The sequence below is a fragment of the Abramis brama genome, assembly GCF_963993115.1.
Source record: "Abramis brama genome assembly, chromosome: 10".
In the NCBI taxonomy this organism is placed as follows: Eukaryota; Metazoa; Chordata; class Actinopteri; order Cypriniformes; family Leuciscidae; genus Abramis; species Abramis brama.
In genome coordinates, this window is record NC_139972.1 from 10,903,740 (window position 1) to 10,931,349 (window position 27,610).

The 27,610-nt window shown below is 36.9% G+C and overlaps 1 protein-coding gene and 1 long non-coding RNA gene across 2 annotated transcripts in view; one reads left to right on the forward strand and one right to left on the reverse strand.

The window, feature by feature from the left end:
- Positions 1-174: 174 nt before the first annotated feature.
- Positions 175-3,031, forward strand: LOC311091573. The gene is made up of 3 exons (XR_014608120.1): positions 175-331; positions 2,659-2,753; positions 2,929-3,031. It is a non-coding gene; the product is annotated as an uncharacterized lncRNA (long non-coding RNA).
- Positions 3,032-5,309: 2,278 nt separating this feature from the next.
- clstn2b (calsyntenin 2b) overlaps positions 5,310-27,610 on the reverse strand; it is a 63,545-nt gene continuing 41,244 nt past the window's right edge. The window contains exons 9-17 of the mRNA XM_084125956.1: positions 25,719-25,881; positions 22,734-22,900; positions 17,868-18,016; positions 11,371-11,573; positions 9,575-9,745; positions 9,350-9,492; positions 9,134-9,251; positions 7,535-7,716; positions 5,310-6,037 (exon numbers count right to left, since the gene is read on the reverse strand). Coding sequence (XP_083982082.1) covers positions 5,873-6,037; positions 7,535-7,716; positions 9,134-9,251; positions 9,350-9,492; positions 9,575-9,745; positions 11,371-11,573; positions 17,868-18,016; positions 22,734-22,900; positions 25,719-25,881 — 1,461 coding nt within the window. The 3' untranslated portion in view covers positions 5,310-5,872. The remainder of the gene's footprint in view (positions 6,038-7,534; positions 7,717-9,133; positions 9,252-9,349; positions 9,493-9,574; positions 9,746-11,370; positions 11,574-17,867; positions 18,017-22,733; positions 22,901-25,718; positions 25,882-27,610) is intronic.

Genomic DNA, 27,610 nt, shown 5'->3' on the forward strand with positions numbered 1-27,610 from the left:
TTAAATTGTAGGGTTTGTTTAAGCGGTTAATTATACAATTAGGATACATTTAACTACAATTTTTCCTTTTTATCATAGCCTACAAATGTCATTAAACGCCTTCAAATGCATTAAATGACCCGAGAAAAGGTAAATCATATCTAGAGACAGCTGGTTGATAGATCAGTGGCTCATCATGGGTTATGACGTAATGAAGACTCGTTTACTGAAACCACGTGACACTTGCAGCAATCCGAATCACTAGTTCGAAACAAACACATGATTCGCAAAGGTTTCGAAGCTTCACGAAGCCTGTCTCGAAAGCGCCCGCACCTCAACATTATTGACAAACGTAATTATTTTATCATGTTGGTATTTCGTGTGAATTCGTACGGAAACGTAGGCCAAGGTTTTGTTTTTTTTTTTATAAAGAGAGGGAAGTAAGGAGATCCACCGCTAATCCATCAGTGTGATATTAACTGATATTTTGTTGTGTGGATTGAGCTCCAGGATTAGCCTACGATATAGCCCATACTTTTCATTTTACTTAAAGGTACTTTACATTATTTATGAGAATAATAAAAAAATGCAACTTGTACACCGATCCATCTAATCCGTGTTTTTCTCTCAACATTGCATTTTTGACCCGGTGCTGTCAGCTCAGTTAAACATGATGGCTCTGTTATTTCTGTCAGGCTATAGACAAGAATGAAACAAGTCTTTCGAATAATCAGGAGATTATTGGTGTACGTGAACAGAAGTGTTTTGGTATTGGAAATTCTGTTTCTAATTTTAAATGTTTAATTCTATAAAAGTTCTGACACCAATTGGGTGTTTTAGGATGCGAAAGGCCATGAAAAGACAGACGAACAAGTGGAGGTGACAATGTATGGGAATGATGGACAACATTTATATAGTAGGCCTATAATAAAATGTGAGAAAATATAGTAGGAGTTTTAGTATCATTAGGGAGTCATTTGTCTGGAAGTTTTACACAATTAAAGGAGAGTTCACACAAAAATGAATTACTCGCCATCATGTTGTTCTAAACCCGTAAGACATTTGTTCATCTTTGGAACTTAAATGAAGATATTTTTTATGAAATCTGAGAGCTTTCTGTCCCTCCATTGACTCGCAACTACAACTTTCAAGCCCCAGAAAGGTAGTAAAGACATCATAAAGGAACCCATGTGTCTCCATTGGTTTAACCTCAATTTTATGAAGTGACGCGAGTGCTTTGTTTGAGCCAAAAAAAACATAATTTATTACTTAATTTACAAAAATGTTATCTCCAATGCGCATTCACGAGAGCCCCACAACGCATATGACTACACGTGGATTACTTATGATGTCTTTACTACCTTTCTGGGGCTTGAAAGTGGTAGTTGCAAAGCTGTCAATGGAGGGACAGAATGCTCTCAGATTTCATCAAGATCTTCATTTGTGTTCCAAAGATGAACGAAAGTCTTGTGGGTTTTGAATGACGCGTTAATAACCACAGCAATGAGAAGTGATTTACCTGAGAATATGAACAATGGAAACACTGATAAAAGCTGAAAGTGACACTGGAATATTTTCATCTGATGCCTTATATTTCCAGTCTGCATGTGAGAGATGGTCCCGAATTTAACATTAATCAGCTTCAAAGTTCATGTGTCTAACTACTAATGTAATGAAACGCGTTACTTATGTGTGTTGGTTTATTATTAATTATTATTAACCGTCTCAGCCTGATGAAATGCGCTTAAAGGAGAAGTTCACTTTCAAAAAAACTTTTGCTGATAATTTACTCACCCCCATGTCATCCAAGATGTCCATGTCTTTCTTTCTTCAGTCGCAAAGAAATTAAGGTTTTTGATGAAAACATTCCAGGATTTCCCCCCATGTAATGGATTCTATTGGGACCCAAACGGTAGAAGGTCCAAATGACAGTTTAAGTGCAGCTTCAAAGGGCTTTAAACGATACCAGACGATGAATAAGGGTCTTATCTAGCGAAACGATCGGTCATTTCCAAAATAAATAAAAAAGTTTAAGTTTTATAAGCACAAACGCTCGCCTTGCTCTGTTCTGTGATGCGCGTTCGTGACGTCACGTAATACGCAATTACGTTGAAAAGGTCACGCTTGAAAAATTTCTGTCCTGAAGAAAATGTTCTTTTTGGCTTTTTAATATTAAAACACCCAGGATACGCACACGAAATGGGCATTTTAAACGATAAACTGACACAAATACATTTGAAAATGTGTATATGGTCCTCCTTCCGCACATTTGTAAACGCGTCAAGCGTGACCTTTTCAACGTAATTGCGTATTACGTGACGTCACGAACGCGCATCACAGAACAGAGCAAGGCGAGCGTTTGTGCTTATAAAACTTAAACTTTTTTATTTATTTTGGAAATGACCGATCGTTTCGCTAGATAAGACCCTTATTCATCGTCTGGTATCGTTTAAAGCCCTTTGAAGCTGCACTTAAACTGTCATTTGGACCTTCTACCGTTTGGGTCCCAATAGAATCCATTACATGGGGGGAAATCCTGGAATGTTTTCATCAAAAACCTTAATTTCTTTGCGACTGAAGAAAGAAAGACATGGACATCTTGGATGACATGGGGGTGAGTAAATTATCAGCAAAAGTTTTTTTGAAAGTGAACTTCTCCTTTAATGTGCCAATTTACAGGAGATCTCAGACATCACCAAAATGGATGAGGTGAAAAACTGGAACTTTTGGAGACAAAGATGCTTATCATGGACTCGGTTAAACATTATGGGCCTGTACGTTCTGACATAGTATGAACACAAATTAAATAAACCTTGTTTTAATTGCTACTAATATTTAACAGTATCAAAATACTCTATATTTGTAACTGAAAACACATTTTAGTTCACCTAATTTAAATGTAATTGAAGTAATTCAGTATAAATTCGGTATCTTCTCTGAATTTTTCAGATCTGGTGCCCCTCCCACAACAATTCACCAATAAATACTGGGAATATTCACATCTTCCTACAAGAGAAGGACAAACTCCAGGAGTAGCAGCTGAAATCTGTGTGACTGTTAAAGATTGAGTTTATTAAAGAGGAGATTGAAGACATGAGTGATCCAGAACTATCCAGAATAAAACATGAAGATACCGAGGAACAAACAGGTTGGTGTACATTGTTGAGTCTTCATTATTGACTGCTGAGATACATGAAAACTTATAGTTTTAACAGATTTATGATGCAGAAGTTCATCTAAATGATCAGAACTTTGTTTATCTGCTGTCTTACTGTATTAATTGGCACATCAAAGATCATATACTTGATATTACAGAAATCGTATATCTACCTGATCTCTATTCCCAGACAGCAACATAGTGTCGGCCAAGATCCGGGCCACATCTGGTACATGTGGATTCAACGCATACCAGATGTGGGCCGGATCTGGGATGACACTATGTTGCTATCTGAGTTGCTTTATTTTGCTGTTTAAACAGGTTCACTTGAACTGATTTTAAAGGGATACTCCACTTTTTTTGGAAATAGGCTAATTTTACAACTCTCCCAGTGTTAAACAGTTGAGTTTTACCGTTTTCGAATCCATTCAGCCGAACTCCGGGTCTGGCGGTACCACTTTTAGCATATCTTAGCATAGATCATTGAATCGGACAAGACCATTAGCATCTCTCTCAAAAAAATGACCAAAGAGTTTCGATATTTTTCCTATTTAAACTTGACTCTTCTGTAGTTACATCGTGTACTAAGACCTTCGGAAAATGAAAAGTTGCGATTTTCTAGGCTGATATGGGTAGGAACTATCTCATGGTATGGCAGCAAAGTTTCTTGATTATTACGCAGGAATGAGAGTATAGTTCCTAGCCATATCAGCCTAGAAAATCGCAACTTTTCATTTTCCGTCGGTCTTAGTACACGATGTAACTACAGAAGAGTCAAGTTTTAAACAGGAAAAATATCGAAACTCTTTGGTCATTTTTTTGAGAGAGATGCTAATGGTCCTGTCCGATTCAATGATCTATGCTAAGCTATGCTAAAAGTGGTACCGCCAGACCCGGAGATCGGCTGAATGGATTCGAAAACGGTAAAACTCAACTGTTTAACACTGGGGGAGTTGTAAAATGAGCCTATTTCCAAAAAAAGTGGAGTATCCCTTTAACCTCATAATCTTTTATTTTAGACTGGATGGAAGTGAAACAAAGACATGAGCAAGGACATAAACTGAATGACGTGAATGAGGAACATTGCAACCGCAAAACTCAAACAGAAAAGGCCAAAAATCTGCTCACCTGCTCTCAGTGTGGAAGTTTTTCTTGTACATCAAGTCTTAGTGATCATCTGCTCTGTCACTGGAGAAAAGCCATTGAACTGTAATCGGTACGATAATAAACACCTGAAAGTTCATTCAGACGAGAGGCCTTATGCGTGTTCTTCTTGTGGACAGAGATTTTCACGGGATGTGTCATTATAAACGGCATCAGAAAGTGCATAGCGGTGTGAGAGATCATGTGTGTTTGGAGTGTGAGAAGAGCTTCATTACTGATGTCCATTTGAAACGCCACCAGAGGATTCATACTGGAGAAAGACCTTTCAAGTGCTCACGCTGTGACAAGAGTTTGTCACAGTCACACGAGCGACTTCATACTGGAGAGAAGCCGTACCACTGCCCTCAGTGTGAGAAGAGTTTTAGACATTTGCCAAGCCTTCTCACACATATGAAAAAATGTAATAAGTCGTCACAGTGAGCAACATTCACTTTCATGTCAAATACATTCAGATTGTGTGAGATAAATAAAATATTGGGGTGCATGATTCTCAATACTCAGATTGATGCTTCTGACTTCTTTTCTCAGAATTGTGAGATATAAACTTGCAATTGAGAGTTATAAAGTCCATTTCTGAGGAAAAAATACTTTTTCATAGAAATTGTAACTTTATATCATGCAAAAAAAAAGTCTTAATAACCTAATAACTTTTTTTATTTTTTATTTAATGGTGGAAACAAGCTTCCATAGAAGTCCTGTCCTTACCCCGTTTGGATCTAGCTTTGTACAGCTTTAAACAGCGGATTCAATTGAAAACACGGCAAGTCTATCCCTCACAGCCTCGCTTTCATACCTGTCGTGGCACTGCTCTGAATAAGGTCTAATACCCCCCGACTGTACCAACGTGCTTCGTGTGATACACCACTAGACGGCGCTGTTGTATTACAGATATTTTGTTTGTGCGCGTTTGAGGTTCCAGTTCGACGTTGATACTTTTTATTAATGTGTTTTAATTCTAGTACAGCAAACATTTGACAGCCATGCGAAAGAGTAAAAATGAGACGACTCATTTCTTAAAACCATTTTATTGACCCTGACCCATGTACAGAAAGTGCAGCAGCGACCACAAAAAAGTCGGTAAGATACAAATACAATATAACCCATCCATTCGCACTTTATAATGAGTGAACAGTCATTTACAAAACCATTCGCACACAAAACACACAGCCAATGTTACAGAGAGTTAGTAGTAGTAGACAACATTTAAAGGGCGCACGCATGGATTTATAAAAATGCACGAGACTTAGGACAAAAAAACGTTTTCACCGTCAGTTATTAGAGCTAAAATTCATGGGTCTTTATGAAAGGACGGTCATTTCACATCAAATGAGACGAACAGCACAGAGAAGGTCTTGTTCTGTGACTTCACTGTCTCGTACTTTCTGTTATTGTCCTCCAGCGATAGAGACAGGGAGCGTAAAGGGATCAGACGGGATGCAGGACTTTTATTAGTTTGTCATCTCACACCAAAACAGTTTCACTAAGGATCAGAGCCGAGTCTTTTCGTGTGTTTGCTTGTAAACACGCTTGTATTGCAGGCCACTGCAATGCTACAGGTAAAGCGTTGTGTTTTCAGCAGTGTAATGCTTTCCCCCATTGAATTCTGGTTTGATGATGTATGAAAGATGTGGTAGCTTCCTCTTCATCACTGTCTGATTCGGTACTAGATACACCACATTCGTCTTCCTCATCTTCTTCCTCCTCGGTTACTTCTGCTGACTGAAGCTCCTGAATGCTCTAGGATTTACCAATTATCTGGTTACTCTCGTTCATAGTTATTCAAATGAAATATTTTGCATTGTTTTACAAAAATGAGAAAAGAACAAAGAATCTGAAAGGAATAGTTTAAATTGTGTCTTCATTTGCTTGTCTTTTTGGAAACCATGTGACTTTCTTTCTTCCGTGGAACACAAAAGGAGATATTTACAGCTAGCCTACTGTAAATGTTCAAGCTGCTCTTTTCCAAACAATGAACTTGAATGGTGGCTACGGTTGTCGAGCTGGACTTTTAGTAAATAACAAATCAATGTCAGTCTGTTCCACACATAAAGTTGTCATCCAACTTAAAAAGACACAGGCTGCATCCGAAATAGCATGACAACTCCAGTCCCCAAACACTTTTTAATTGTAAGAGAAAAGTAATACGAACATGCTTCAAAATGTGGTTATCGAACAATTAAATATGAATCTTTCTCAGTTGTTTGAATTAAAATATTGATTTGGTTGATTTTCTAACCATTACAACAATTCTACTTTATCACTATGTTGTTGTTTTTTTGTTTTGTTTTCTTAACAGGATTTTGTGTTGATGATGAGCCAAGGAAATTCATTGCAGTTGTGAACATTCAGGAAGAAAGTAAGTCAGATCGGTTTGGAACAACAAACACAAAATTATTATTAATTAATTTAGACTTGTTCCTCATCTTTAAAAAGCACAAATCAAGGCTACGACGAGGAACTTACAATGGAAATAAATGGGGCCAATTTTTGAAGATTTATGTGAAGCTTATAATTAAAAAAATACACATTTAAATGATATTACACATTTTTTACTGTTAGCTATTTTTTTTGGGTTTATACTATAGACTTCTGTTGTCAAGGCAATGTTGTAAAATTGGAAATAACATTACACATAAAAGGTTAGTAAGCAACTTTTATCTTTTTATAAATCATGTCAACACACCTTTAACGTCATATGGCTATTGAAACTCTGAGTGTTTTAATGTTTAAAATTGGCCATATTCACTTCCTTTGCAATTGCCTCACTGTAACCCAGATTTTGTTTTGTTATGATGGATGGTGAGGGTAACCATAATTTTGCCATATTGTGTTGGTCTTGAAATTACACTGTGGGACAAACAATCATCGTCCTGGATCACAATCCATTCCTAAACCATTTACTACTTTTAAAACCAAACCGGTTTGTTACAATCCAGGACCAACAGAGATACTGAATGAGAAAAATGTCCAACTTCATGACAAAATCGTGGTCATCAGTTTAGATACTTTCGATGATCTTGCACATAACTTTAATACTTTAGTTCCTAAGAAACTACAGTGTTCAGAGCAGTTGTTCAGCTGTTTTACTTTGCTGTACACCCCTGTCAGCTGTAAAAACAAGTTTTCCTTTTTCATGGAGACTCGTGCATGCTGTGACAGTTTGACAGGCGTCAACATTTTGGCAGCTTCTTTACATTATTATGTCTTATGTTGGTTGTAGACGGTTTGTCTTACCTCCAGTGGGTTGACAGTAATGGAGAGAGAGGAGCTGTCAAAGTCTGCTTGTTTCTCTGGCAGTGTGTGTGTGTGTATGTTGTCTTTGTTTAGTGGTTGGTTGAGGCGGTAAACACCCAGCAGCACCACCAGCAGGGCGGCGATACACACCACAACGACTGCGGTAGCAACGGCAGGCACAACTGGAAAGACAATAAGCGCATTTGAATCTTAGAGACTATAGACTTTAGAGTAGATGTCATCATTAATTTAACGCCAAGTTGTGAGGGATGAACGTAAAATCTGTTTTGTATGATTAGCCATGCTTTGCAGAGTTGTTAATCAGGTTCTTCTATTAACTTTGGTTCCTTAGGCCCTGTTTACACCTGGTATTAAGATGCGTTTTGGTCGGTCACAAGTAGACGAGGGAGACACATTCCCGTTTACACCTGGAGTTTTAATCTGTCTCTTTTGTCCACTTTTAACCACTTCTGATGTCTTCAAGGGGAGGGTCAATGGGCGGGGAAATGTTTGGGCTTTTTCAGATCTTTTGATGAAATGGACGAAATGAGCTCGCACAATTTACATATGAATGCGACTGGAGGCAACTTTAGTTTCTGCTCTGATAGCCACAAGATCACGCCGAACGTTGTGTGTCTTAGAAATCAGGAATGGTGAGAGAACATTGTGTTTGGTATGTTTTTCATCTTCAGACCAAACTTGGGTCTTCAGTCGACAAAGTTTAAATCCTGTCTGGCTAGCGCACATCCCATAATGTTTAAGCATTAGGTCAGTAGGCGGAGAGTAGACAATCTTGAACACATTCGACCACATGAGCGTTTACACTACGAAAGCAATCCGATCGAATGTTTTTTTTAACTACCTCTGGAAGTGGTAGAAAGTTTTAGACCCTGTTTACACCTGTATTTACTGCTGTCCACTTGTGATCCGATCGACCAAAACCCATCTTAAAGGGATACTTCACCGCTGGAAAGATGAATGTGTATTTAAATTGGGTCATTTATGTAGAAGAAATGTGAAATTATTTTAGAAGTTGGTGTCTTCTAAACTGAGAAAAGCCAGAAAATGTATTTTTGGCTCATGTGGATGAAAGACAACAACTCCCAGAATGCACTTGCTTCGCTGCCCTACGAGGACACTCCCAAGCCACGCCTACCGGTTACAGAGGGCAGTGTCGGAAGAAATGATACAGCTAGGCTACTAGTCGACTCGAAACTGAGAAGACGCCGTTTTATCGTGAGATCCCCCTATGGGCGGGTTGAAGACATGCGGAACGAGCTCCTCCTACTGGCTGGAGTCTCTCGCCTCTGGACAGAAAAGCCTCTGATGAGATGATGCTAAATGACGATTTTTGCGTCATCTGAGTTTTTTTTCCAGACACACAATACAGAAATCTCTCGTCTCAGGGGGACATGAGGGAGGGAAGCACGGTCATTAGAAAATACTACCGGGTTTCTACTGATACAAAGCTTAATGCTAATCGGTGAAGTATCCCTTTAACACCAGGTGTAAACAGGGCCTTTATGATTCCATTAACAATACTTTTCATTCTAATATTTACCTTATTATAACAATATGAAGACAATTACAGACACTCACCAAAACTGTAGTAGTTGTTAGATTCAATGACTGTAGGATGAATAATTTGCATATATTTGGGCGGGGCCATATCATGATTGACATGTTCCACAGCTTCCTCACTGTGAAGGATGTTGACCTCGGAGAAAGAGTGATAGAGAGCAACTTAAGCTCATAGTTCAGAGCCGTGGCTTAGTTAGTGCGGATGCAAAAAAACATTCTCTGTTTGATTCTCACCTGTAATGTATACTGATCACTGGTGTAACGTCCATTGAGCTCAGAACAAGTGAGTCTGAAGGTGCGGATGGAATCGACAGCCTGGCGGCTCTGATAACGCACCTGTCGAATCACCTCTGTGTAGTGAGAAATAGAGTCTACACCTAAAACAGATGTAGAGGAAGAAAAATGTAAGGACTTTCTATTGAGAAAGACAATAGTATGTTGTAGAATGTGTGTCTTTACCATATATGGACATGCCGGTGCTAGAGTTGGCGTATTCCAGGTGTTTGCCCAATAAGGCGCTGTGTTGCAGTTCAAGGCTCTCTAGCCCCGCCTTTAACTCCTCCCCCAAGACCATGATGTCACAATAGTCCAGATTATGTGTGATTTCCTTAAATACAACTGACCTGTGATCTGCACACATATAGAGATGAAACAAGAGGGGTTAGGTTTATGAATAATAATGAAAAGAAATCGATCTTTCTCTGCTTTAATTCCCATAGTTTTCAAAAATAAGATATATAGTGCATGATATATAATATAAAAATATTATATTATATATTATAGAAATATTATTATAATTTAAAATAACTGTTTTCTATTTTAATGTTTTAATTAAACATAATTTATTCCTGTGATGTTGAATTTTCAGCATCATTACTCCAGTCTTCAGTGTCACATGACCCTTCAGAATATGCTGAATTGATGCTCTAGAAATCAATATTGAAATCAGTTGTCCTGCTTCATATTTTTGTGGAAACTGTGATACATTTTTCAGGATTCATTTTTCATTCATTTTTCAGCACAAATCTTTTGCCACAATTGTGCATTCTTGCTGAATAAAAGTATTAATTTCTTTAAAAATGTTTTTACTGACACCACATTTTTGAACAGTAGTGTATGTCTACATAGTGCTTACAACCTTATTAGGAAAGAGCAAGGAAAATTTAGTTATAAACAGATAAGCCCTAAGGATAATGAAGGAAGCAGTGTTTCAGATTTAGAAAAGCATCCTCATGAAAGACTCATATCTTGTGTTCAGAGTGTGGAGGGAGCAGTGAGCATCTGTCTTTTATGATTTATTAACATGTTTTTTTGCATATACTGTTGTTCTGTTGTTTGTCACCAGAACAGCATGACACCTGTGCCGTATGTCAGTGAATAACGTGCTCTGCGCTGCATTTGGGGCATTGTTTGTGGGTTGTTTTCTTGTTGCAGAAATAGTTCACCCAAAAAGGAAAAATCTGTCATCATTTGCTCACCCTCATGTCATTGACTTTCTTTCTTTTGAGCAAGACATAAGGTAAGATTTAGCAGAATGCTTGGCTGCCGCTCTTTGTCATATCCGGTCAAGCTCCTAAAATGATGATACAGCACCATACATTTGTGAGCTATATTTTAAGTCTTCTCTCACGCTATTTGCTGAAAATGTTGCCCTATCAAATCTCATTCTGGTATATGAAATATGGTGGGTTTTAATAAGCAGAACAGTATGTAAATATGTAACCCTGGATCACAAAACCAGTCACAAGTCGCACGGGTATATTTGTGGCAATAGGCAACAATACATTGTATGGGTCAAAGTTATTGATTTTTCTTTTATGCCAAAAATCATTAGGATATTAAGTAAAGATCATGTTCCATGAAGATATTTTGTAAATTTCCTACTGTAAATATATAAAACATTTATTTTTATGAGTGAATGCAGCACAATCGTGAACATAAATGGACAACTTTAAAGGTGATTTTCTCAATGATCAGATTTTTTTGCAACCTCAGATTCCAGATTCTCAAATAGTCGTATCTCCTCCAAATATTGTCCTATCCTAACAAACCATACATCAATGGAAACTTTATTTATTCAGCTTTCAGATGATGAATAAATGTTAATTTAAAAAAACTGACCCATGTGACTGGTTTTGTGGTCCAGGGTCACATATGAGGTTTGTAACAACATGAGGGTGAGTAAATGATGACAGAATTTTCATTATATCCTGTTAAGAGGAGAAAGGTGATTCTAGAAACAATTTTCTCTGTACCTGTTTTTGTAGGTTCGTCACTTTTTGTAACTGTGCTGATGATATGCAAATCTCTGAACAGGGATAGGCCTAGGGCAAGGTCGGAGGCGGGGATGGTTATGTGCTCCGCCCCAGTGATTGTGATTCGTGGTTCACTGGGCTGCATTACCATGACAGCTGCCTCAATATCAGGGACAGAAATACACACGTCCTCTCCGAAACACCTGCAGAGATCACAAACACAACCTTGCATTTTAGTTTTGTGCGTTATTTTAGATACACACTCTATATTTGTACATTAATGCAATAGCCACATTGCCAGTGACTTTATTAGGAACTGCAACATATTGCATGAGTTCAATTGCAAAAGATACAGTCTGACCCTCGCTGCTTTATCTGACAGTCGGTATATCTGATGAGCCAGAACATTCGGACCAGTCACAAGTGATACAAATAATCTCCTAACAAGGCAAGGCCACATGTTGAGGTCTGAGTAGATTAGATGGTGAGCAAACAATCAGTTCTCGTGATCAACATGTTTAATGCAGGAGAAATGAGCAGGAATAAAGATTGTTATGGCAAGGCGATTGGGTCAGAGTATCTCTGAAACAAGGATTGTGAGTTGCTCCCAGTCAGCAGTGGTGAGGATTTATCAACAGTGTCTGAGGAAGGACAAACAACAAACCAGTGACAGCGTGCTGAACACCCAAGGCTCATCGATGCACAAGGGCAATGAAGATAATCCTGTCTGGTCTGAGCCAACAGAAGGTCTGCTGTGGCACAAGTCACACAAATTTTTAATTATGTTTATGGGATGAATGTGTCACAATAGCCTGGGAAAACCCAGACAAACTTCCGGCAAATTTAGATTTGCTCTGCAAGTAGTCTGGCAAAGAGTTAATTCAAGCCGATTTCTAATCCGTCCAAATCGAGGCACCAATCAGAAACGTTGAGGCGGGCTTTACACAATGACGATCGCTCTGATTGGTTTTAGGTCTATCCAATTGCACTCAGAGGCATTTGAGCGACGTCCGTTCAACTTTTAAATGCATTATTATATTCAAATTGCAAACACATGAGGACAGTCTCCATAAAAGACCCACTGGCAGATGAACGTGCTACTACATTTCTCTCCGAAACGGTAGGGAATTAAATTAGATTTAATAGAGGATTTTAACTGTGACAAGATGATTGACAGGGCAGTTTACATGACAGGATGCACGCGACAGATCCGTCCGATAAAGATGACGAAGTAGTATGTCCTAAAGCTTGCCTACTTTTTTGCTACACATTCAAAAGTAAATACCTTTTCTTCACAAAAAGAGTACATACTTTTATGGCGTAGTGTAACTTATGCGAATTGGGACGCAGCATATGGCTTTACACGATGACGATCGCTCTGATTGGTTTTAGGTCTATCTAATTGCGCCCAGAGGCATTTGAGCGACGTCCGTTGGTGACGCCCCTTTGGAAATGAGTTATTAATGAAGCTTTGCCAGACCATAACTCAGTTACTACTGAGAATGGTCTGGTTTTAACCAGGCTAGTGTCACAACACACTTTACAGCGTGTGGAGCTGCAGACCAATCAAAGTGCCTATGAAATGACCCCTGTCCACCGCTGAAAGAGCCTAAAATGGGTACGAGAGCGTCAGATCTGTAACTTGGAGCAGTGGAAGAAGGTTGCTTGGTCCAATGAGTCCTGTTTTCTTTTACATCACTTGGACAACCGTGTACGTGTGCGCCGTTTACTTGGGGAAGTGATGGCATCAGGATCACTGTGGGACAACGACAAGCCGTTTGAGTGAGTGTGATGCTCTAGTGTTGCTGGGAAAAACCTGGGTCCGGCCATTCATGTGGATGCAAATTTGACAAATACTAAACATGGACTACGTTTACATGGACAACAGTAATCTAATTATTGACCTTAATCTGAATAAGACAATATACTGATTATGGTGTTTACATGAGTTGCTTTAAGAATATTCCTTTCATGTTCCCATTTTACATGTTATAGACCATAGATCGATTAATGGCACACATCATTGCTTCACCATGGCACGCAGTTCGACGTTCCCTCCGTATCAACAGTTTGTCTTCGTTATCCACATTATTCCTACGCCCAATGACGCTCTGTGCAAATTATGGGTGTAACTTCCTTTAAGCTCTAAACAATCAGTCAAAGACTAGCTCTATGGACACAATAATATATATATTTTAAACTGTGTCCAATGACATTACATTATTCTACTCACCCTTCAACCATTGAACATTAAAAGGACATTTAAAAGTGTAAAAACATCAACAAGTATACTTTCAACAGACCATGAATAACCCCCAAATCGTGAATCTTTCCACAGCAAAATCGGACAGTTAAATATCACTGTGGTAATCTGTATTATGTAGGCTAACATACATTGTCTTAATAAAAAAAAATATATATATATATATATATTTACTTCAGCATTGCATGATACTATTTCAAAGTGATTTCAGTCATTTTGACAGATAATAAATTGTATTTACCTGTGAAAACAAACCTGAAAAGAGACGTGAGGATTTGGGGAGAAAAAAAGAGAGATTCTTCATGCATTCAAGTGAATTATTAATGGCATATATCGTAAATTAATTTGGCAGACCAGACCACAAATGTGCAGTATGTTGACCTTTTTCATACTATTAAAGCGAAATGCAAAAGGAAAAAAGAAAATAATCATGAGGAAAAGAATGCAGTGACTGAAAAGAGCTCTTGCCATAGATATTCTTGTTATAACATGTCACGTTAAAATACCAAGTGTTACATTATTCTCATGATATTCTTAAATGAAACATGAAAGCTCATTGAGTCAACCTGACGGATAAGCTTTATTTGTAGGGCAACTTTATGATTTGAAATGATTCGTTTCAGTCTTTTTGAATGGAAGTTCCCCAAACCGGAAGTGCCACCCATAATTCAAAACGCAGTAAGCTCGTCAGGAATAAGGTGGATAGTACCATATACAGTTTTGGGTGTTTCATTTTACGAAAGCTTCAAGTGCAGTTAATTATTTTGTCATGCTATACGTGCAATTAGAGGAGGGCGGATACAAATTCTGAAGCCATGCTCTCTTATTTGCCTTCAAACGGTTGACCACTGCTGCCATGTGTGCGTGTGTTCTGTCGCAAAATGCGTTGAAAACTCCCTCACAACGTTAATAGTGTGATTATGGTGTACATGTCTATAATGCACTTTAATAATGTGATTTGTTGACTTTAGCCAGATTAAGGTCCCTGTCCCTAAATCCCTGTTTACACGGTAGTTTCTTAATCAGAGTATTAAGTATTAAGAGTCTTATCAGAATATTGTTGTCCATGTAAACGCACTGATTGTTGCAGACCAGGTACACCCCTTCATGACAATGGTGTTCCCTGGTGGAAGTGGACTCTTTCATCAGGATAATGCACCCTGCCCCACTTCACACATTGATCAGGAATGGTTTGAGGAACATGATGAAGGTGTTGCCCTGTCCTCCAAATTCCCCAAATCTCAATCCAACTGAGCATCTGTGAGATGTGCTGGACTAACTAGTTGGCGGCTCCACTTCGAAACCTACAGGATTTGAAGGATTTGCTGCTGAAGTCTTGGTGCCAGAGACCACAGGACACCTTCAGGGCTCTTGTAGAGTCAATGCCTCTGCGGGTCGGTGTTGTTTTGGCAGGACCAACAGCATATTAGCCGGGTTGTCATAATGTTTTGGCTGTATATTGCAAAATATATTTTCATGACAAGTAAGAAATATTTCCTGCAAACACCCATTCAGAGGTGAAGACATCTCCACTTCAATATAAATAATAAGACGCATTAGACAGTGATTTGCAGAGTGCAAACAAATGACTTGGAGCCGTTCCCAACTCATTACAGAGACTGCAGTGGCTGATAACTTAAAACAAAGAGGGGAAACTACGCCTGGAGTGAATTAATAACACTTCAGCTTTCTTGAATCTCGCAGTAATTGGACTTAATAAGCTTTAACACACAAACGGTGTGTGCATAGAATTAATTTACAACTCTAGTGATTTCAGCGCTGAACGACAGGAAGGACGTTCCACCCTCTCTAATTAAAGATGTTGTTTTTAATCCTGACACAAACAAACTCACATTCATCAAGACAGGAAATGAATGGAGGAAACCATCTGTGACTAAAGGTTTAGATACACTGAGGCTTGAAATGATTAATCCACATTTCATTGTGAAACAGCGGTTTGCTAAAAGATACAGTAGGTTTATACTATAATATGATTTTACTTATTCGTTTAGAATATGTGACTAATGGGTGATAACTAAACAAACTAGCTATATTGATGCATGCTATATGACATCTTTAGCCCTATTCTTATGTTAATTATTTCTCAGGGTGATGCGTGTTTGCATGTATTTTCCGTGATGAAATTTCATGCATTCAAATGTCTCCCTCAGATCTGTGTAATCTAATGAGCATATTCCATCATGGCATTGAGAAAAGCCAAGTGAGAACTGTTTTTCTTGTTCGATATTGAATATTTAATTGAGCATGCTGATTTACTTCTATTTTTTACATTTAGATTGCCTTTGCCTTTGTTTGCCTTCATCTATTGTTCACCTAAAATTAAGCTTTCTTAACAATAATAATTGAATGCCGTTTTTTACAGTAAATGTCATCTTTTGTAAGTCTCAAAATAAATATATATTTTTTTAATATTGTAAATTATAATGTTGTGTTGTGTTGCATGTAGTGCTGGGCAATTAATCAAATTTTATTTCATTTTATTTTTTGTATTTTTTTGTTGTTGCTTTCAACAATTATGAACACAAGATATTGTGTTTTATTGTATAAATAAAACCTAAAATAAGTTAGATTGAACATTTTGTTCAGCGCTGTGAAAGTGCAATACAACAGAGTTGATCTTTATTTTGATCTAATTTATATTCATTATTTTTAATTATGTGTACATATATATATTTTTTTTCTTTTTTTTTTCTTATTCTTCCCTGTTTAATTATATTTAAAGGAAATCCACTGATTAAAAAATAAATTCTATAAATGAATGATGTCAATAAATTGGTAAATAATAAAAAATTAATTATAAATTATTTATTTTATTTTTATAAAATATTATATGCGATTTTTTTAATGTATGTTTTATAATATTTTTAATTGTTTTTAGACAAAGCATGGAATTTTTTCTGTTTAGTTACAATATGAAAACAATTATTAGCTTATTGCCCAGAATTATAATATCGGTGCATCCCCGATGATTTGGATAGGGAAATAAATTACCAATACATTTTGTGGGTGTTAAATAATGCCATAAATTGACCAGTGCAAACCTTAGTAAATCACCTTGCATGATTCATTTAAATACTCTCTTCCCATAAATTTTGCGTCTGAAAGGGAAACTCCTACAAATGCATAATTATGCAAAAAGTTCAGCTGCAAAAATAACCCTGTCCACACCTTTTCAGCGCTAATTTTTCACTGCGTGTCTTTAGTAAATCCTGACAGTCGTTTTTAATGCAAATAAGGATTTATGCTGGCGTAGACTGTTATTAAATCTGGACCCTAGTGTTTGTAAAAAATTATATAAATGTAAATGCCTCGGGTCAGCATGCAAAACAAATACAGTCCGCATAGTCTCTACTTTCAATCATTACTTTCCCTGCAAGTTGCTTCAATTCTCAGTAATATAATTTGCTGTGCTATGTTTGTCTCATTGGCAAGGTATGTGTTATTTTTTATTTTTTTTTGCGAAAGCAAGTGTAAATGAATGGTGTAAATTGCTTTTACAAACACAACACATGGTCGTGTCTCATGTCTGAATATAAGTCTGTGATCTGTATGATTGCCTTTATTGTGTGTGTGTTTTAGGGTTATGTATGTGCGTGTGTGTTTTCATGCTAATTCCCAGCAGATCTTGCCGAAAAGACTCCGCCCACTGCCTGTCTCGGAGCTCAGAGGGGCGGGTCATAATCCTCCAGGGGCTCATGCATATTCATGCTCTGCTCTGAATAATCACAGGGTGCCGATGGGTGCGCGTGTGCTCCAAAAAACAAATCTCTCTGTCATTCTCTTTCCATTTCCCTGTCTGTACATAAAAATTAAACCTCCCTAAGCATAGAATATGAATGAACAAAAACAGAAAAAGTGAAAAGGTTACAAAAAAGGGTTGGTGTCGCTCATACTCGGGGTTAAGGATTTGAACTACACAGTAAGCAGGCAGAAATCTAGCAGGAAATGTGCAAATCTAGTTTCAAATACTGTATTAATTTTCCTACAATACAGCTTCTGTTTATTGTGTTTCACAGTATGATTCAGTTTTAATAACTTTTCCAGCCCGGAGCCGAAGCAAATTAAAATTACGCTCTTGTATGCCTCCGGGATGTGAATCACAACTGTGTAACATTAAAATAAATGGTTTGATCATTCATAATGCCATATTTCAGAGCTAACATTCTAGTATTCTAGTTCAGAGATGACATCTCATGAATATTTATGATCTTACTGCACTGCCGTTGAGATCCGGAGGTGACGCGCTCCCATACTGGGAAACTGCCGAGAGTTGATGTAAGAAACTTTCCTCAGTGCGCCGTTCATCTGCTCCAGATCCTCGCCCTCCATCACCACCAGAGACTGAGCGGGATTCAAGTGAAACTGGGAGAAATAGACACACAAACAGACATTTAAAGTGTGTGCTTGAAGCAGACTTATGCGAAAATCCGGATCAAAGAAATAGCTCTGAATCTAGTGTCAATCTGAATTTAATTGTTCACATTCTGAACTGAATTGGAATTTGAATTAGAATGAATGAATGGAAGAGGAATTTATAGAATTCAAAGAAATTCAGTACAGGAATTATAACAAGCATTGCAACAAACATAACGATTGCATAATGCATATTAGGGCTGCACGATATTGAAGAAAAACGTGATATGTGATAACTCATTAAATAATGCGATATTCGATATGCGATACGATAATGCTTAAAAAGTGTGTAAAGTAAACTTAAATTATCTTTAAAATATATTTAGAATTATATAACCTACATACGTGTTTCACATTCTTTTTGTGACAAGAAAACATCCCTACAACTTCTGACAGTGAACAGCAGTGTTTTACTGTAGCATAAGAAGTGTTATTTTAACATCAAGGTTTCAGGAAGGCCTACATTAGGTTTATTTAACAACAGACACTGAATAATCAAATGTAAAAATAAACACTGCTTAGTTTTCACTGTATGAATTAAATATAGGCTATACTGATTCTTATTAAAGCTACAAAATTTATTTAGCCAAGAGCAGTGAGTGATTTTCTCTTTGTCTTTTGTTCATGATCCCAGTTATTGCAAGCATTGCAATATGCATATCGCGATATATACATTTGCGATATTTTGATAATTTCGATATATTGTGCAGCCCTAATGCACATTTATTTTGAATGCGTTTTGAAATTTATTTCTAGTTATGTTTTGCTCTAAATCATTTGAATGGCTAAATATGGTTCTTGTGTATGTAGTGTAAAACATGCTCACACAGTAATGTCTGATTTGTCAGTAAATCAGTCAAATGAATTGGTCCTTTTTTTATTATTTGATCTGTATCCAAGAAAAGTCTGGAAATTCATTGTTGAAAATATGTGGGAACCTTGTAGGTGGAATATCAAATATTAGTTAATTTTTTATGTATGTTCTATGTTGACAGGTTTGTCTTTAGGTGATTCATATTGAAAATTAAATGTATTATGATAAACTGCACTTACAGCTGTTGAATTCACATTCAATTTTTAATTCTAATCTGAAAGTGCCCCTATTAAGCTTTTTCAAATATTACCTGTCATGCAGTTTGTAATGCAGCTGTTTGTGAATGTAAAAGGTCTGCAAAGTTTTAAAGATCAAACTGCACAACATTAAAGTTTTTTTTTCTCCTAATAGAAAGATTCGATTCTGAATTGCTGAAATGAGTCGTCAGTAATTCCAGTTTCACTTCCTGTTACATACATATGTAACAATGTAACAAATTTGCATAATGCCAGCCTATGGTCTTCATTGTCTGCTCGCGAACCACGTTTACTTTTACCTGGAAGAGTTTGGTTCTTGTTGTGGACATGTCGAGAAGACACTGTTTTCAGTGCTGCGAATCCACTTTGATGCACTTCCAAAGGATAACACTCGCACTGGAATTGATACAGTAAAATCAATGCCATCTTAAGGCCCCGATCACACCAAACGCGTTTTTTGCAGTGAGAGGCGCCTTTCTTCAATTGTTTTCCAATGACAGTGAGCGTTCTGCGCGCTGTTTATGCACCCCAGGAGCCTCGCCTTTTACCGCCTGCTGCACCTCGCGTTTTTGCAGTTGAAAAAAAAAGCAACTCCGAGCAGAAAAAGTGTGCGACGTCATCGTTTTTTTCCACTGTCCAATCGAATGTATGGAGAGGCGGGCCATCCGTTGTAGTGATGAAAGCTACAGTTGCTTTGAATGCCGGGAGAGTGCGATGATGGAGGATAAACTTGTGGTGCTCTCACAGGTTACCAGGAGCTTAACGACTTCACGAACCGTAACTACCACAACGTTAAGTCAAGTCAAGTCAAGTCATCTTCATTTATATAGCGCTTTTAACAACGTAGATTGTTTCAAAGCAGCTTTACAGAGATAAGCGGATAATTTAAGGTAGCAGATATTGTTTTGGCTTTATAGCAGAGTTAAGTTATTTTCCATCTAAAGTTAGTTTTGATTGATTTGCTTCCGTCGCAACAATAATTTGTTATTAAATTAGGGGCCGCTAAGACGACACCATTCTCTCTACACAGACTTTAAACGCGAACCTGTGAGAAACGCTGATGGCGTTCACATGCGCATTTAGAATGGGTTCTATAGTTATGTGCGTTTGAAAATACGCAGGTTTGGAATTCCCTACAAGCCAAGCCTAAACAAAGTACTTGTCTTTCCTTATAAATTTTGATAAAGAATTTTATTTTATTTTGTTGCTTTGGGGTAGGAACACGAAACTAATTTTCCCGACAACGCCTTATCTGTAGAGTGGTAGAGGGATCCTCCATAGGGAGAGACTAGTTGGCACTTCAGCACTGCGTTGTCATCGGTCCAGGCGAAGGTCCTTCGTCAGATCTGGATACGGCCTGGATCCGGCAGGCTGCAGGAAAACCTCGGGATAAACACACACTAAAATTAGCGTAGATGCCATTCTTCTTATGATGTAACGAGTACATCAGGATTTATGGGAAGTGTTCCCGGTTCCGGCTGACCTAATCTATGCAGCCTAACATTAAATTATAGAAGTCTATAATGTATTATGTAAATGCTAGGTCAAAGAGATGTGTCTTTAATCTGGCTTTGAACTGACAGAGTGTGTCTGCTTCCCGGACAATGGTAGGAAGACTGTTCCAGAGTTTTGGTGCTAAATAGGAAAAGGATCTACCGCCAGCAGTCGATTTTGATATTCTAGGTATTATCAACTGGCCGGAACAGAAAGTAAATAAAGTTAATAAAAGGCTGATTTGACGTTTACTTGACTGACAGGACAGCTGTTTCAGTGGTTGCCTAGCAACATAAAAAACGCAGTGCACTGCTCGTTCTGTGTGATCGGGGCAGTGCTGTGCACCTCGCATTTTCGAACCTGAAAAACGCATTTGGTGTGATAGGGGCCTAACTGTTCGTATCACTGTGTATCAAGTGTTGAGGAAGCAGAATCGTCTAATCACAACAGACTGGGTCATCTGACCAATCAGAGCAGAGCAGGCTCTCGGAAAGGAGGGGTTTCGAGAGACTGAATCTTTAAACTACACTGTAAAAAATGATTTTTTGGTGAAGTAAATACTACTGAAAAAAAAAACAATGTAATTTACATGAAAAAGTTAGTTCAGGCAAGAATTAAAAAAAACTTAGTAAATTCCACATCAGTACTTAATTCAAGCGAGTAGAAATGAAAGCGTAAATATCAACTCAATAAAATTAAGTAAAAATTACTCAACTTTTCTGATACTGGGGTTCCCATCATGCACTGGACCTTGAATAATTAATGAGGTTCATTTTTCACTGGTTTCCAGCTGTATTTACAGTGTTTTATCATTGCTTTTGTTGTCAGGATTAGTAACTTGCCATTTTGTGACATTTCGAGTAAATTTTCTGCTCAAAATGACACATTCAAACACAAAAATGATCCATCAAATGTTACCGTCATTGTGTATTGTCTACCAAGTATTGAGGTCTTTGCATTCACACGAGGCTTAACATCTGACATGATGAAGTATAAATTATAATCTAAGTAAAGCACATACTATAAATGACTGGTATAATTCAATATTATTGTTTGAGTGAAATGTAATGCAAAGGAAATTTCAACTAAATCGATATTAATCAACCTTTTACTAGCCAAGTTAAAATTACTTATTTTCTTTGTTACTTTCACTTAACTAGGTTAAGTAAAGTTTACTTAATTCCATATTCCAAGTAAATTTAACTTAAAGATTTCTAATTAAAGCTACTGATAAATATGTTTAGGTTTTTACTTGGCAAACTTTGTAAATTTACTAGCATTTTCTGAGTGAAAAAACTTAGCAAGCTTTTTTCAAGTAAATCCTACTCCAAATTTTTTTCAGTGTAACCGTTTTCAGACTCTTTGAGAGATGAGATGATGTGAAATTATGATAAAGCGGTTTTTAGACCTCGGATGTATGTAAATTCATTGTAGGAGACCTCTAAAACTAAATTAGGACAGGGGCACTTTAGCAGGGGCACTTTAAATTCAAATTCTGCATCCCGTTTGGCACGGCAAGAACTGAGCTGGAATTTAAAAGGCATTACCAGTGTGTCTCTGAATGGAGCAAGATCCTGCTTTAAGCTTATAGTTTGATCAGATCACCTGAGCGAAGGAACACCTGTCGTCTGTCTCTCACTGTCTCTCTCTCTCTCTGTCTGTAAAACCTGCTTTCATTTGATCCTCGAATTTTCCCTAGAGCTTCTTGAATACAAAAGAACAGAATAGAGGAAAGCAAAGCAGAAAATGGAGAATGTGCGCACAGAAATATCTCTCCTTAAGTCTTGTTTCCTGGCTTTTCTTCGTCTCTTCCTCACGCTCTGCTTTTCCTACAAAAGAGTGATTTTCTACTCTTTTCTATGGTTTCATGATAGACTATGGTAACTTGTTTTTTATTTTAATGCAACGTGACTTACAGCGCATTCAGGCTATGTAATGTTTCCAGCATGTGCATTCCTTGAAATCAAATCTGTGACCTTGAATTACTAGTAAAAGCAACATTTTGTTATTGGCACTGCACACTGGCTTCAAGCGCAGCTCATTCGTTCAGATTCGTAATGTTGAGTTTAGAGTCTGTGTTAGCTTTGTGTGTGTGTGAAACCTTTATCCTCGGTCCGAGGCTTTCCAGTGAAGTGATGTCCAGCCCTTCTTTGCAGGCCTGTAGGCAGGAGATGATCGTCTGGCTTTCAGTCTTCCCCGGTCGTATCGTCAGTCCAGACAAACTGCCTCGGAAATACTGTGTAAACTTTGCTTTAGAGACCTCGCCACCTGCAAACATAAATAAAGACATGCTAACAGATAATAAAAACCTCCTAAACTTATAATGTTAATCAATGCTTCTAACACATAATTTGGCTTTTCCATGACCATGCTTTACCCTCTGTCTGACTAATATAATTAAATGGGCCGTTTTTGCGACTGTAAATAAATTAATACTCAGCAAGGATGCATTAAATGGATCAAAAGTGACATTGAAGACATTTATAGTATTATAAAATATTATAAATAAATAAATGCTGATCTTTTGAACTTTTCATACATCAAAGAATCCTGATTTTGTTTTTTTATCACGGTTTCCACGAAAGTATGAAGAATATGAAAATATGAAATTCAACTGTTTTCAATCATAAGAAATGTTTACTGAACAGCAAATCATCATATTATACTGATTTCTGAAGGATTATGTGACACTGAAGACTGGAGCAATGATGCTGAAAATTCAGCTTTGATCACAGGAATAAATTACATTTTAAAATATATTCAAATAGAAAACAGTAAATTTAAATTGTAATAATATTTCACAATATTACTGTTTTTACTGTATTTTTGTGAGCATAAGAGACTTCAAAAACATTTTAAAAAATCTTACCGACCCAAATCTTTTGATGAGTACTGTATGTAAATGAGCTCATGGTTGTCAAATAGAGTGATGGTTTCTGATTGGCCCATTTTTGCTGCCTAGTTTCCATAAATAACCATGATGGACTGGGGAGGGAGTTTGGCATTATAAATAGTAGCGTAGACTTTATATTTGCATATTATACTGTATTGAACTGTTTTATTAAAAAAAAAGAAACAAACCAAAAAAATTCTGATTTTCATTTTTTTTCATGTCCCCTTTTAGTCAACTAGATTCCTTATATATATATATATATATATATATATATATATATATATATATATATATAGCATAAAAATGAACTACGCTGCCATTACAGGGAGGGATTAAAGCACGTCTGAACTAAATTTAAACATATTATTCCACTTGTAGTATGAAATAAGTCAATAGTCATTAAATATTGATCTGTTATGTCTAAAGTTCTCTTTATTTGTTCTAGATCATTAGACGTAATGAAGCCGTTATCTTTGGAGGCACCATCAAAAAGTTATTGACTGATTGGGTATCTGCCTTTAGTTTCAGATGAAGCCATAGTTACACAGATCCATGTTATTCATCGCACACACATATATAAAATAAATGTTGGCTTCAGTGTAGCTAGAGATCTTCAGAAGCTGCATTGAAACGAAGCAATCATATGATTAAACCTGTATTCACTGCTGAAGCCAGAGATAATGAGCAATTACATGCATCTATCTGCTCTGTATGAGATGAGTGTGTGTGTGCAATGAAGCCTCTCTGAGTGTGTTTGTGATCAGGTGACAGTGAGCCTCGGGCGATGGCATACTGATGTGTGTGTTTGTGTGTGTGTGGGTTTACATGGATGTAGTTTAGGGAGAAAATTGTCACAGCAACATTGGTTGAGACAGTTCAGCCTTGCTATGATTCTCAAACAAACAGATCAGTGTGTTGAGATTTCAGGAGAAGAGTGAAATAGAGGTCTGCGCTGTCATTAATAGGCTTGTTAACCGACCCGTTTGGTATTGTCAAGGTTTAAGATGGAACCTGCTTACTTTTTTGCATGGGTGCTTTTATGCTGTTTTTTTTTTTTTTTTGGTGATCAAGAGTTGCATATATGCAGCATATAAATGAATGTAGATTTTTTTGGGATGAACTGTTCCTTTACTATCTCTTCCTAAATTTTGTGGTAAAAACCAGTATTATGTTCGTATTATTTATATACTATTATAGTATTAATATTTTAAATTAGCTATTCTTTTTTTCATTTTAATTGTAGTTTTAATTTTTAGTCTTTTTTATGTGCTTTTGTCATTTTTATTAGTTTTTAAAAAAATATTTTTTATAGATTTAGTTTTTATTTAGTTTTATTCCTATTTAGTTTTAGTCATTTTAGTACTTCAACTTCAAATTAATTTTTTTAGTTGCTTAATAGTTTAAGTTTTTAAAGTTTAAGATTTTCATCTAAAGTGTAAACTTAATTTTAGCTTTATTTTGATTAACAATTTTTTTTTTTAATAATAGTTTAAAAATAAAAATAGTTTTAGTTGGTTAACAATAATATAACATTAACAATAAGCTCCTCGACCAAAAATCTCCATGTTGGCCTATTACAGTGTTAAAAATATTGTTTATCATATTGTATCACCTATAATCTGTGAATACAAAGCGCTGTACAAACTGAACCCAAACCGTGACCACAGAAGTGATCCATGAGAAACCGTTATACCCCTCAAGCTCCAACAATCTTAAAAAGAGCAAATGTCCAGTCAGCTCTCACATCACTTTCCCTTTGATTATCTTCCACATGCACAAGTGATTTTTTTATAATGATCTGTCTCTTTCTTATTTTTCTTTCATTGTTAAACAAAGAACCTCAGAGACACAAGGCAGCATGGGCAGGTCAAGAAGTCAACTTTTGGTTTTTTGGAGCTGTTTTTTTTTTTTTAGTTAGTTAGTTAGTTAGTTAGAAGCTGTGTTCTGATTGCTGAAGAGAAAAAAAAAAAGATGGAAAGACTGAAAGAATGAAGAATAGAAGTTTTCAAAAGCAAAAGAAAGAAAGCCAGTGAAGTAGAGATGGTTGTTTAGTAAACAATTGTTCAATGTGGATTTGCATGCTGTGGGAATTTACATTTCTACTTTCAAAATAATGACCTGATTATTGAACCAAAGTCACATGCACATTGACCACACCCACAAATCATGCTAGCCACGCCCACCCCCCCTAACCTTGCCAGCAGGCTCCTACAGTCAACTGCACGTCAATCTGAGAGGAGTGGATGGGCCAGTCATCTGTCACTAGGTAAGGGTCGTAGGTCACGCCGTCCACATATAGAGTCACCACTGGGAAGTCAACGCTGATGACGTAATAATGCCACTCCTTATCACAGATCTGAGAGAGAGAGAGGAAGAAAGAGACAGAGAATTTCACCATTATCAGCATGAGTCTAGGAGGATTTTTGCATTCCACATATCTTTTGTTTTCTTTTTTTTCTTCAGAGTCGAGAAAATTCAAACAATGACTTTACACTTGACTGTGTTGTGGCAAATTCACAATCTTTGTTTCAGGTTTTCAAAGTCTGGTTCAGGTCTCAGAAGAAATCTTTCAGAGTCGAAGTTTCAGGTCTCAGAAGAATAAACTTTATTGAGCAGTTCAACAAAGTGAGATGCCAGCTGTACATCTGATCTTACAATGGTCTGCACTCAAGTCTTATACCTTTTTCTTAACGCTTGGTGTCCAATTAGCGTTCATATAGTTATCTTTTTCTTTTTGCTCCTCCTCGTCACTTCGCCACGATTAGAAACACCTGCATCGATGTCTTATTTTTATTGGTGGCAAGTCCTTGTGCATGCGCTTTTTAAAAAAATAACTTCATATATGGTTTTTAGGTACTTTTCCTGTCTTGTCTTCTCACAACCTTTGACCTAGTTTTGGTCTTCACATACTCTTTTGACCTGTTATCTCTGTTTTCCCATAGTTTTGTCTTCCCATATTCTTAGGCCTAGTTGCTCTAACATTTACAGCATTTATTTGGACCCATGTATGGGACAGATGAAATTCTCCAATAACTGCAGAATGCCACAGTGAATTTTTTGGCAGCAGCTACTTGCACTAAATGCAAATAACGATATATGCCATGTACACTAAGTGCAAATAACGATATATGCTATACACTATAAGTGCAAATAGCGATAGATTCTATTTACACGATGTAAAATGTTGTTACACTATGTTACACATATTTTCTTTGAAATAAGTGTAAATAGTAGTTAGATACTATTTGCACCTCAGTATTTTAGTACATTATAAAACAGTATGCAATAATAACATATTGAGTGTAAATTATTACATTTATTAAATAAATCCTGCCTTATTGGGAAAATATGGCCCTCCCTACACTAACAACCTAACCCTACCTGATAAACACTTTATAACCATTAGGTACTTTAATTCCATTTTTCACATATTTTCTTCATATTTATTGAAAATAAATGCCTTTTCAATCTGAAATGGGAAAAGTCCCCCATATAGATATTGTGTGTGGAGTGCATTTATGATGACTTAATATGCTGTCTAGGTAGGCAGCTCACTAGGTTTTCAAACAGAGTCATTATGTAGCATCTCCTCTCTTTTCTCATCCCTTGTATTTCTTTCTTTTCACTCTAAATCCATTCTGTCTTTCTTTTATAATTGTTCTCTATAGGCTTACATTCTCCAAGACACAGTTCTTCCTTAACAATCCCATCGATGCTCATCATGAGGAAGAAAAGCGAGGGAGGTGTAGAGGTGGGTGGAACTGGTGGAGGGAGTCACGGAGAGATTGATGACATTAGGGTGAGAAGAGGCTCAGAGAAGACGTGAAAGAATGAGGGTCTGAACTGAAAGAAAAGTTCAGACTTCAGACCTGAAAGGTTGTGGGTGGTTGCCAGGGTGTTGCTATGTGGTTACTAAGATGTTCTTTGTGGTTGCTAGGGTGTTTTGGTCCAAGTCAAAAGGTTGTAACTCGAAGAGATGTTCAGATCTCTAGTTAAGGTTAAGGGTTTGTTACAGTGTTATTTTAATATAATTTTTATATTGTATTTAATAATATCTTGAATTAGGTTTTATTTTTACATTTCAA